The following is a 13,109-nucleotide window of genomic DNA, read 5'->3' on the forward strand; positions in this document are numbered from 1 at the left end:
AGTAATTCACAGATAGTGCTTCATAAATGGTGATTCTTGTATGTTTAAAATGGAAACAAAGACAACACAATAAATTACAAAGAAATACAGATTCCGTCCACACCCCCTCTCTTTCGCTTTAAAATGGAATATTCCATCCACGCCATGTGGCCATGCCGGTGAACCGCGGACACGCTGCTTGTGAAAGATGGAATTGAGGTGAAATTAAGTGTACAAGTGGGTTGTGAGCAAAGCCATGAAGCGCCACTACCCAAGTGGCGCTACAAAAAGAAAAACTTCACCTAAAACTTTAGCAGGGATTGTATGGAAAAAGATCAAATCAGGTATATAACTTAAATGAATTAGAGTCAGGGATGAAAATTAACATACCCTACTGCTATATATATGCCTAATTGGCATATTATTCTATTATTTATTATTATTCTATTATTATTATTATTATTATTATTATATTATTATTAAGATATTATTACTTTTGCCTTGTTGTGCGTCGGGAAACTTGCTCATTGTCAACCAGTGTTGGGCACCTTACTTTGAAAAAGTAATCAGTTATATTTACTAACGGAGTTACCCCACTATAAAAATAACTAGTTACTAGTAAAACTATTGACTTACTTTAAATAATGTAAATTCTATTATTATTAGAAAAATAACAAACGAAAATAAACCCAAAATGTTGACAAAGATATAATCTAACGAATTTCAAAACATAGAAACGAAAAACGTTAAAATGGTATTGATATAACATAATATAATATAACAGCTGGATCAAACAGTTTACTGTCAGTCACAAGGAACGCGCGCGGCACTGCGATTTAAAAAGAAAACTTTTAATAAATAAGGTCCTATCAAGTGAAGTGAAATATTTGGCATTAAAAGGTATTAAATTCACATATTTATTGATATTTAATCAAGAGAAATCGGGCAAAATGCGCCGCACTGCGCTGCGCTGCGCTCTCTCTCTCTCTCTCTCTCTCTCTCTCTCTCTCTCTCTTTCTCTTCCGCAAGAAATAATTTGAAAACTCAGTTTAGTTAAATAAACTAAGATGAGTGAGGACCTGTAAAGTTAATCAAATATTGTCAAATATAAAGGATAGGTTGAGGTTTTGGAAGCTGTTTCAATTATTTGAAACTGAAACTAACTGAAACTGATATTATTCTGCGCACTAATTAATTAATTATTTTTTTCCTTTTAAATATTTTTAGTATTTTATTGGCATTCGGGTGTATATTTTATTTAAAGAAATGTTTATTGATTGCACATATAAAAAGTACAATTAGCATTGAAAACTTCAATTTTCTTTTTTAACTATTTTTTTTTAAATAAATATTTTCCATTTTGACATACAATGGTATTATATCTGAAACTTATTTCTTGCATATTAATGTTGATGGGCCCCCTAGATAAATTCGCCTTGAGCCCCCAAATTGCTAAGTCCGCCACTGCTGATGAGAGCCAGTTTCATCATAACGTTTTCGATGGTTTTTGCGACTGCACTTGAGGATAATTTACAAGTTCTTTAATTTTTTTTTTTTTTTTCGAATAACGTGACCTTCATTTCTTAAAGTATTTTTTTCTTAAGTTGAGTAGTTCTGGCCATAATCTGGATTAGAACGTTATTCAAACAGGGCTATTCACTGTATACCAACTCTACCTCTTCACAACTTTACTTGAATTTCTTGCCTCTTAATGTGATTGAGAGCATCAGTTGTAATTAAATCTTGGTGAGGCACAGCTTTTAACTGGAGGCCATTCAAGTTGACTATCTCATAAAGCTGACTGAGAAAAAATAAAATAAGCATGTGCAAAGCAGCTAAGCGAGACACGCTACTTTGAAGAATCTAAAATATAAATCATATTCTGGTTTGTTTAACACTTTTTTTATTTAATAAATAATTATTTATGTTTTTATTTATAGTTTGGCCCATTTCCATTTCACCCCTTGGCACTACCACTAACCCCTACCCATTCTTTTTAAGTGGAACTCTTACTCTTGGAACAGAGTTACAAGGCAAAGGGGTGAAATCATCCCCCCTAAGAATTGGGACAACCCTTCAAGCACTGATACGTCATCAGGAGTGCTAAAGTTCAGTACCCTAGCTGCTGGATAACTAGCTAATTTTAGGGCATTGTATATCTTCAGAAAGGGGGGAGATGGTTCAGAAATTAATTAATATTGTTCATTTCTTAATTCCTCTGTGAAGAGATCTGAAATTAGCTTTGATTAGCCTTTATTTTACTTTACTTTATAAAATAAACAGCCCCTGCCGGCTGTTGCACCATTTAAGGTGGAACGGGAAAGTTAGCTAGCAAGCTACCTTCTGAGACAAACTACTAGCGATCTTTTTATGCTCGTTATGAAAAATTTGGCCATAAAACATTGAAACTACACATTAAACTATGGTAATATAGTGCTAATCATCACTTTTAACAGGGAATTTTATTATATTTCGGAGTTTCTTACCAGTGATTCTCATACCCCTTTGTTTGAAGTGTGCATGTGGAGAATCTCCATTTGAAGGGACAACAAGCCCTATACCTTTCCCCCTACTCCTACAGCCTAACAAGAATCAAGATACCCCCACCCCTTAAAGTGTACACGCAGAACAGAGGGTAGTAGGGCCAAGGGGTGAAATGGGATTGGGCTTTTGGATGAGTTTAGTAACAATCTAAAATGCAGAAAAAAAAAAAAATGTAAAAAAAAAAAAAAAAAAAAAAAAAAAAAACATAAATTAAGGTGTATCAAAGTTTTTGACTGGTACTATACAGACACACACACACACACACACACACACCTTTAGTGTCCTCTTAACGATGCCAAAGAATTAATTTATGGAGTGTTGTAAATTGTAATTTGATGTATAAATAGTAAGTATGTAATAGTAATTATGGAGATGCAGTTGAAAAACCCTGTTGGCTTCTCTCAGAATGAAACACACAGACACTGATTTTACAGTGGTGCTTGTGGACCTTTTGGGTACTTGTATTGACTGGTTTCCAGCACCTGCAGCACTCTTATAACCTGCGTGATAAAGCATGGATTTACCCTGGCAAAAAACACTAATTATTTCAGAGTCTTACTGGATAAAGTTTATTTCATGTTGTGCTAGCAATGTGTTAGCAAGCTGAAGAGACTGTAGCAGCATAGCTGTTTAGAGCTAGCTTTTAGCATGCTTCCACTCACTTATCGCGTCAAAATAGGACCAAATATTTTGTGGATAAAAGCCGAACCCATAACCAAGAAATGCAATTTTGTGATTAAGAGGACATTATTTAATAATAAAAATGATAAAAAAAGAGGTTTATAGACTGAATATGTATGAATTTAATCTTTTGGGACACTGAATTATAGAATAAAACCACAACGTACATTTTACTTAAACATATACCTATAAATAGTTACATGAAGTGGTCTAATAAGAGCTGTATATATATTCAGAAAATATATCTTGTAATATTGTAATAAGTAATATTAATTGAAATTTACCTACATATTTCTATCAGACATCCAAAACTTCAGAGGCAGATTCCACACTGCCCTCTGGTGGAGTTCAGACATAGCTTGTAAATATGACAACTTTACTGTAGATTCATATTCATGCAAAAGAGTATTCTGGAAATATTTCCCACCTATCACATAATTAATAATAAGCTAAAAACTAAAATTTTGACCATATTATAATTACAATAGAGCTGTAAACTGTATTCCAAAACACACGATACAAAAAAAAAAAGACAGGTTTAAACATTATACTACAGTTACTTCCATCCCCATTATGTGATTGGCTGAGAGATGTTTTATGTCAATCTCTTTATGTATTTAAAGCTCTTATTTTGTATTACTCCGACCCAAACACACATAGCAAAACGTAATGACTTGTTATCCAGCACCTTCTAAACAAAAGTAACTAGCTATATCAAAACAGTAATGGTTTAATAACACAAGTAAAAGACATCCTGGAAAAATTAAATATACTGTTAGTGCCTTTACTATAGTATATTTTATTAACTAATGTAAGAATCACAGATTAAAAAAAAAAAAAAAAAAGCTAAAAGCATTCTCTCACGTTAGCATTTTTACCGTAAAATTACAGCTTAAAAATGCATACATTGCTTAAAAATGAAAAGAACAGATCATCACACTATAACACTGTCATTAAACGTCTCATTCCATCGTTTTTTCATTTAATTTAAAATGTCTTTTTGTGGTCTCTATTTTGAATGAATGCCATGTGAGCCGTTTCTTGGTGTTTTTTATGTAGCTCTGCTTTATTTCACTGTATTAGCGGTCTCTGAAGAAAGACAGGTTTTGGCTCGTGCTCATGAATATTCATACATGCAAACTTATTGCCTCCGATTGGCTAACAGCACTGCAGCATAGAATGCCTACCTGCCTTCAGCCCACAGTCAAATTTACAGCTCTGAAACTGAAAGGACAAAATATATGTTAAGAGATACAGCCTTAGTTATAAAGATACAGCACCAAGTGCTAAGTAAAGTTAATTAAGACTTGAGGTGAGTAGCCCCGCAGTTGAGAAATGTTATCAATACTATCAATTTCACGTTAAACCCAATACACACCTATGATTAATTAAGAGAATTGGTACATGGCTTTTGCGCTTTTCAATTCACGCAAGGCATATTTTTGCGTCCTCACAATACCAAAGACTCAGACATGTCCTAAATCAAGCTGCACAATCCGCAATTGACCTGTGCGCTATAGATCGCTAAAATTGGGCTCCAAGAGTTACCTCGGCCTATGTATATTAAGATCTGGTGTTTGCTTTAAGTGTTATCTTATTTTTTAGTAGTGTAGAATACTCTCTTTTATGCTGCTTCTCCAGACCTGACATTCTGATTTTTGAACTATTTAATTTTGTAAAGTAGGCAGGCATTACAACACTTGCAATAACTTGCAAAAACACATGTTTATTTAACTCTCAGTGATTGGTTTATATCTCTCAGCTTGTCCAGAAATGCATGTGTAAAGCGTGTCCTTTAAAGGTCTCTCGAAGCGCAAGTTCACAAGGTCCTCTTTCTGACTGTAGGGGGATCCCGTGAGCAAAAACACAAATTCTTACATAATTCTACTTGAACTAGGTGTTAGGCGGACTTCTTAACCGAAACCCTCAGTGAAATGTTACTGGACTTCAGCTGAACTGTACGCAGATACATTTAACGCATACAGTAATCGCACCGTGGTATTAGACAAAACGGATCACTTTGCACGGTTTGTGTGACGCCCACCATATAGCCCCGCTGTAGCCCCCTCGGATCAGCTCGGACAGCTCACTTCTGCTGGAGTTCAGGTTGGGAGATGGTGTGGGGAGCAACAGATGTCACGCTGGGGAATAAGCCCTCAAAGCCGCTGCTGAGCCTCAGGAGGGGAAACACGCACAGCACACACTTCGCGCAGAACACACACAAACTCACACACACACACACACACACACACACACACACACACACACACATGCAGGCGCGTGCACACCAAGCCGGGATGAGGAGCGCTCAGAGCGAGCGCTGTTGACGGATGGACTTTCTCTCTCTATCTCTCACCCCCTCTCACTTTCGCCCCCTCGCTCTCTGTCTCCTTCTCTCTTATGCTCTTTTTCGCACTCTTTTCTAGGAGCGTTTTTTATGTTGTAACGGAATAGTTGGAATAGTTTTGGCGCCAACATTTTGCCGCCACGTCGTTGGAAAAAAAAAAGCGCGAGCAGCTTGGCGAGTCGGGCTCGTGCGTCCCGGGACGCAGCGGATTAAGGAGGGACTTTGGCGAGGGTGGGTATTTGAGTGCTAGAGGAGCTGCAGAGTTCACTCCAACGCGCTTAATCGTGGAGGGACGAAAAGCAGGGCGGTTTAGTCGGTATGCCGCCCAAGAAAAAGGTAAAATGCCCCTAATAATTTTTTGTGTCTGTGTATTTAGAGTGTGTGTTCGTGTCCGGTGTTACGTGTGTTCTCTGTGTGTTCTCTCTGCGTGTGTGTGTGTGTGTGTAGAGCTGAGTGATGAGGTAGGTAGGAAAGTGCCATTCGAGGAGAGCTGCCATCTGTTGCGTTCTGCTGTAATCCATGCGAGCTGAGCCTCTCTCTGCCTCATTGCTTTTATTCGCCGTGGACAATGCACTCAGACTGAGAGCACACAGCTCAGCTCAGCTGCCCCTCGCCTTTACACTCTTACACAACGCCAGGGCTGTAGGTGCCAGGCCCTGGATGTTCACGCATGTTCTCACATTTTTGCGCTCCTTGACTTTATGTAAACAGTGAACAGGTAACACTACTGACTCAGTTAGGGCTAGGGTTTGGTATATAGTATAGTGTAAAATAATATATCATAAGTAGAGCTGTCAACATTAATGCATTAACATGTGCAGTTAATCTGTAAACTTGAATTTATTATTTTTTTAACGCTAATAAATTGTGTGACAAATTTCACAGAGCCTGGTGGTGATGCATTAGCAGTTTTATTCAGCGATATAACACAGCAATGCTTACTGTTGAGTTCAGAAGGTAAATACCTTTTTTATGCTGGAGTTTATGCGCTCTATTATTTCTCTCTCTCTTTTTCTCTCACACACATTTGTGTGATCATGCATACACAAACAACCCCACACACGCACAAACAGCTGATGGCATTTTTCCTTTTTTTAAGCTGTTGAAGGTGTGGAATATGGAGCTACACTAAAGTTTATTTATTTCATTAAAACTTTTTCTAGTTTAAAAAACATCATAATCACCCAGAGATATTATAATACAGTAAAACTACCCTGAGATATTAAAAGGCAGTAAATGGTGTAAACCACAGTAGACCATAATTTTTGTCTCCTTCTTAAAAATATAGTTAAATACCAGCATTAAAAATGTAATCAGGATTTTATTCATGATTTTGTAACAGAATGTTGATGTGTTTAATGTAAGTGATTCATTATTTTTTTAAGGTATTGGCAACAATAATACAAATCTAAGTGTTTTTGACACTAATTATGTTACTCACATTTAAATACCCATTATCAAAAGCTTAGTCTTAAGGAAAACAAAAATTCTATTGTGAATAATTTGATCATTTTTTTTATAATTAACTGACACCACTTATTATAATTTAAAGACTACTTAAAGAATATTGCATATTCAGTAAGGCAATTTTTTCCACTTAAAGAGGATTAATTACACCATTTGTAATGAAATACAGTAGATTAAAACTAAAGTCATCCAAACTATGAAGAAAAAAACCTTTCAGATTATATTTGATTTTTTAAATTCTTTAAAAGTAGCACCTCTTGGGCTACAGTGAATAGCCCTGTTTGAGTAACATTCTAATACATATTATAGCAAGAGCTACTTAACTAAATAAAGAAAATAAATAAGAAATTTGGAAATGAAGGTCAGTCATCCAAAAAAATTCAAGAGCTGTTTCCTGACAGTATACTCAAGTTAAGTCGCAAAGATCATCAAAAATGTGATGATGAAACTGGCTCTCATTAGGACCAGCTCAAAAAGGAGCCCAGGAAAGGAGTAAGAATTACCAGCCTTAGAAAACGCAAGTTAACAGCACCCCAGATAAGAGCACCTTTGAGTATTTTGGTTTGTTTAACACTTTTAAGTAACTTCATGATTCCTTATGTGTTTCTTCATTGAATGAGAAAGTTTTTTACTGTTCTTAGTGCCGCAGTTTTTGTTCAGAATGTGCTGTACTTCATCCACTTAAACAAGATTAATAATAAGAATAATTGTGTAATTAAATACAATTTATAGCAATGTATATTTGCTGCACTTCGGCCAGTTATACAGAACTACAGTGATAACACTCTTTGAGGCACTAAGGATAAACATGCCGACATGCTGAGAAAAGTATATATATATATATATTTTTTTTTATTTAAATGATTTGAGAAAATATTATCATATAACCCAACTCCAATTTATCCCCATGATTTATAACAGGCTCTACATGCTGTAGAGTTACAAACCTGCAAATTCGCAGGCCTAACTGATTCAGGTAACAGGGTAAGCTCAGGAATTATGGGTCAGTAAGACAGATAGATAATTAGACACACAGAGGTCTTTTCACTTTCCAAGGCCTCTTAATCCTGTTAGTGATTAAGAGACTATTAACCCAAGTCCGAAATATCTATTGGAGCCATTTCCAAACAACTAAACATTTATATTGCATTTGTAATTTTTGTTTAGTAAATAGTAAAATATTTTTAATAGTTTTGATAGTAAAATATTTTTATACAGTTTGTATATCAATATCAATACTCTACCTCTAAATAATTTGTTATAATATTATTAGTGCATCTAAAAAAATAGAATATCATTGAAAAGTTACTTTATTTCAGTAATTCAGTTCAAAATATGAAACCTATATATTATATAGATGTATTACACACAGAATGATCTATCTTAAGTATTTATTTATTTTATTGTTGATAATTATGGCTTACAGCCAATGAAAACCCCAAAAATCAGTGTTTTACAAAATTAGAATATTATATACCAATTGGTACTTTTGGCAGTGTGGGCTTTGTGCCAAGTCCTGCTGAAAAATGAAATCAGCATCTCCATAAAAGTTGTCGGAAGAGGGAAGCATGAAGTGCTGTAAGATTTTCTGGGAAAACACTGCACTGACTTTAGACTCAATCTATGCATATTTTGTTTGTATTTTGTGTTTGACATCTCTGCTGTATCTTTACATTTGATATATTATTTCTAATCTTATTGTTTTATAAGAACAGGCAGTTTACAGTCAAAGTATTGTCACTGCTAGCTCAACTGTACTGCGAATGAGTGTGAACGTGACAAATCTCAAAACTTTAATAAAGCTTTTGGTAGAAAATCTGCTTATTAATTTTACCACTATTCTTGGCAGAATTGGTTGAATTCTATAACATGTCTTGGTTTCCTGGAACGAACCAAACGCTTAAATATACAACCCTCATGTTTACGATAGTGTTGAGGACAGAAATAGTATCAGATTAGCCTGTTTTTTTCTATTCCACAGCTTCTTATGAAGAATGTATGGGGTTAGGGTTATTACCAACTGTGTCCAAGTTGATGTTTGAAATATTTTTGAAAATACTGAAGAATTTCTTTATTAATCTATTAAGTCTTGGAGTGTGATACAGCTACCACCACCATGCTTAACAGGTACTGTGTTTTTGGGGTTAAATGGCTTATTTTTTCCCAAAAACTTTTTCTCCATTTTCTTCCCAATTTATATGGCCAATTATCCAACCCACTCATTAGAACTCCCCCTATCACTAGTGATGCCCCTATAGCACATGCTAGCACAAGTCTCCTCCAACACATGTGAAGTCAGTAAACCTACTTTTTTCCAACTGCTGCTGATGCAGCATTGCTAAATAGCCAGTGCACTTGGAGGAAAGCACAGCAACTCAATTCCGATCAGCTCATAGACACTTCGTGTTGCGGACATCACCCTTTGGAGTGATGAGGGAAAAGAGCGCCATCTACCCACCCAAAGAGAGCAAAGCCAATTGTGCTCTCTCAGGGCTCCGGCAGCCGATGGCAAGCTACATGAACAGGATTCGAACCAGCAATCTCCTGTACATAGTGGCCGTGCTTTGCCCGCTGGATTTGGAACCCCAAGGTCAAATGGCTTTTTGTGGCTAAACGGTTCAATGTTTCTCTTATTTTATCTAAAAGTTTTATCTTTTCCAGAAAGATATTTGTCCATATGGTCAGGTGCAAATTTTCTAATTTTGGGGAAGGGTCTCCCTTCTTCTTTCTGTGATGTAAAGGTTGTTTGACTGTAGACAGTGACACTAGTGCTCCAGCAGCTTTTTCTACTCTCTCCTTGGTTTTGTATATAGTTTTATAATTTTTAATTTGTTGTTCACATAAATAATTTTGGAAGACAGTTACAAAATCTTTATCTTTTTAACATAGTTCTGGCTGGAAAACATTATTATACTAACACAGAATGCATTAACTGATTATCTGGCTATTATTAACTGGCTTGATAATTCTTAGTGCTAAATATTTATATGGATATGGACAGAGCAGCACCATAAAATATCACAAGGTATGAGATTAAAGCTCTTTTTGTATGGTTGCAGGACAGCAAATATCCATGTGGTAGAAACAGTTTATGGTTAGAAGCAGTTTATGAGGAGACAACATGCTGGTTGAAATATGAATGGGAGTTTTCCTATTACTTAGCACATAGTTTGCTTACAGATTAAGTCCTGCCTTTCAGCATAGAGCCAGCTTGAAATAATTGTGGTGGGTAGAATGTCATGTCAGTCAACTGTGGAGCTTTAAAAGTGGCAACGGTAATGAGGAAAAGCAGCAGCAGATATGGATGGACTTAAAGGGGCCAGCAGGTAAAAAATGGACGAAGTGGTAACCAAGTTAGTATGAAATATATACTGTTTAATTGTGTTCATGTTCACTAGTCTTTACTATCCATTTGTCTTACTCACAAAAGTGCATTCAAAATCAAGGGAGAATGAGTAGCTATATGTATGTAGAAAAACAAATAAACAAGTAAATCCAACAATAATTTTACAAAAAGAAAAAAAAAATGGGATGGTTGTGAGCATTCTGTCAGTGTTTATTTCTTTCGTATGTGTGGGTATTATCTGTAAGTTAATGTATATGAACAGAACATAGGAGTTCCACTGGAAATGGAATGCCATGTCAGTCAACTGTGGAGCTTCAAAAGTGGCAAGGGTATTTAGGAAAACTGCTCCACCAGCAGATATAAATGGACTTGAAGGGGCCAGCAGATGAAAAAGAAGAAAAAAAAAACATATGAGGAAAAAAAAACTATATATTTGGTAAACCATGCTAATATAAATATAAGTATATAGTGGTTAATTATGTCAGTGTTTGCTTGCCTTTACTTTTCTTTTGTCTCACTCTAAACTCACAAAAGAGCATTCAAATCTAAGGAAAAGGAGCAGATATATGTTTGTAGAACAGCCAATAAACAAGTAAATCCAAACATAATGTTGACAAATATATATATATATTGGGATGTAGTTATGTAAAAAGCTCTGAGACAGATCATCCTGTCTATAATCTAAAAAAAATTGTCAATTTTTATGGGTATTATCTGTAAGTTAATTTATATGAACAGAGCATAGGAGTACCACTGGAAATCGTAGGGGGAAGTGAAGCCAATATTTTAAGCAAATCTCTAGATAGACCTAGATACTACCTTACTACTCATTCTTATTGTAGTAAGTATATATTTATCAGCACCTACTCCACCGTCGTCATGTTTGTAGTTGTCAGCAAATCTATATATTGATTAGTTTAGAGTTTAAAGTCAAAGTTTCTAACAGGACTTATACAAATGAATGTGGTCAGGAACAGATACATTTTTCTAAATGGACATATTCATCTTTAAAAGGAGTATACATGAGCCTTAATACCTCTCAACAGCAAAGATCTTTAAGCAATCAGGTCTTTTTTCAAGATCCTTACCCCCATTTATTGCCCTGCTTTTATGGCCAAGTCTTTGGAAAAGTTACCCGCAACTAAGAATAGATAAAGCCTCTTAGAAGCCGCCTTTGAAACACCATACTTATTGTCTTCTGTCACAGGCCTAAATGCCAAACGAGCCTGAGTCCTTTTTTTAAATGGTGCACTGTTTCATGAGAGAAGGTACTTTTTTTTCCATTAATGGATTCAATGGAGAGAATAACAGGTTCTGTGGAAAGGTTTTCATGTCATGTGTCTTTTATCCGTGTGTTCATTACCTCTAAATGCTAAATGTGCCACTTTTGTTAAGGAGGAAAATTGTCTGTGATCTGCCCACAGTAGAGCTGGTTGGTTAAGGGCAGTTTGCATTTGTCTCTTTCTCTCCAAATCCAGGATTGACGCATGCCATCTTAATCTCCTTACAGAAAAGCAATCATGCCCGAGAGAGGCAGCTAGAGAGAGAGAGAGAAAGAAGGACATATCTAGCAGTGTAGCTCTGGCCTGTGTTTCTGTCCCTCTGGTCACAAACTCGCGTGTTGTTTCATGTGTTTCAGAGAGAAATAGATAGAATATAAAGTCTTATCTGATCATGGAAAAAGCTGGCACTTTTACAACCCTGGGTAGATCCACAGGGTGCTGGTAGATGACCATCATTTATATTTGTTAAAGTTGTCGAACCTGCATTGTGGCAATTAGTACATACAGTACATAATCATACAGTTACTTTTTTGTAGTTTTACAAACATTACAGTTGTATCAAAACGGATTTAAAATCTCTCGCCACATCAATATCAGAAGAGGTTAACATACTACTTAAACTGAAATAGATAAAAAAAAAAATCATAATAATTAAATAAAAAAAATAAGAGTAAGACAGGGCAAAATAAAGTGAAATACATAAATGATGCAAAAGAAAGAATCACGGATTTTCACGTCCAGTATTTTCCAGACTGATGTTTTTTTTTGTTTGTTTTTTTACACAATTCTTTGTGTCTACTGTGAATTTCAAAAGTGAGTTTCTCCAATGGGAGAAGGTTTGATACCTGTGTCAGCCACCTACTGAGTGAAGGAACATTTGTAGATATCCACAGTAGATATTTTGGCTAAATATGATAAAACTTTCAACAGATAAGCTTCATTCTCATTTAAAACCATATCAGGGCTGCAGTTCAGAAGATACAAATATGGTGATATATGAACATTTTTATCCAACAGTTTTATAACAACTTAAATCATAAATTAGGGGTGTGCCATATCGTATCGTACGCGATAATATCGCCAACATTTTTGAATAGCGTGAACGATATTATCCCCTAAAAATATCGTGCCATAATCACCCACCCCTAATTATCACATCAGGGTACTCCCTTTTTACTATTTTTAGCAAAAGAAAACTTCACACTGTTCTCATTTTCCATTATATATCTACTAGAGACAGGTTATATCTGTCCAGTATAATTCTTTTTTTCTTTAATCCTGAATAAATGGAGATATTTGGAGTGCATTATTATTATTATTAACATGACATTCTGGGTCATTGACTTCTGTAACAAATCTGATCAAATTATTGTATTTTTTAATATCTTAGGTAGGGGGTGACAAATTGTATGCGATAATAAAATAAAATGTTCATTTTGTTGCAGTAGTGTATTCTTGAAAA

At 35.4% G+C, this 13,109-nt stretch overlaps 1 protein-coding gene across 3 annotated transcripts in view; it reads left to right on the forward strand.

The window, feature by feature from the left end:
* The window catches only part of cacnb2b (calcium channel, voltage-dependent, beta 2b), a 95,959-nt gene that overhangs the window by 22,074 nt on the left and 60,776 nt on the right, over window positions 1–13,109 (forward strand). The window contains exon 1 of one of the 3 annotated variants that reach the window (XM_049482829.1): window positions 5,460–5,887. The exons of the other annotated variants lie outside the window; for them this stretch is intronic. Within the exon in view, the coding sequence (XP_049338786.1) occupies window positions 5,870–5,887 (18 nt within the window). The 5' untranslated portion in view covers window positions 5,460–5,869. Of the gene's footprint in view, window positions 1–5,459; window positions 5,888–13,109 lie in introns of those variants that run through there. 3 annotated transcript variants of the gene reach the window in all.

The sequence above is a fragment of the Astyanax mexicanus genome, chromosome 8, assembly GCF_023375975.1.
Source record: "Astyanax mexicanus isolate ESR-SI-001 chromosome 8, AstMex3_surface, whole genome shotgun sequence".
NCBI lineage: Eukaryota > Metazoa > Chordata > Actinopteri > Characiformes > Acestrorhamphidae > Astyanax > Astyanax mexicanus.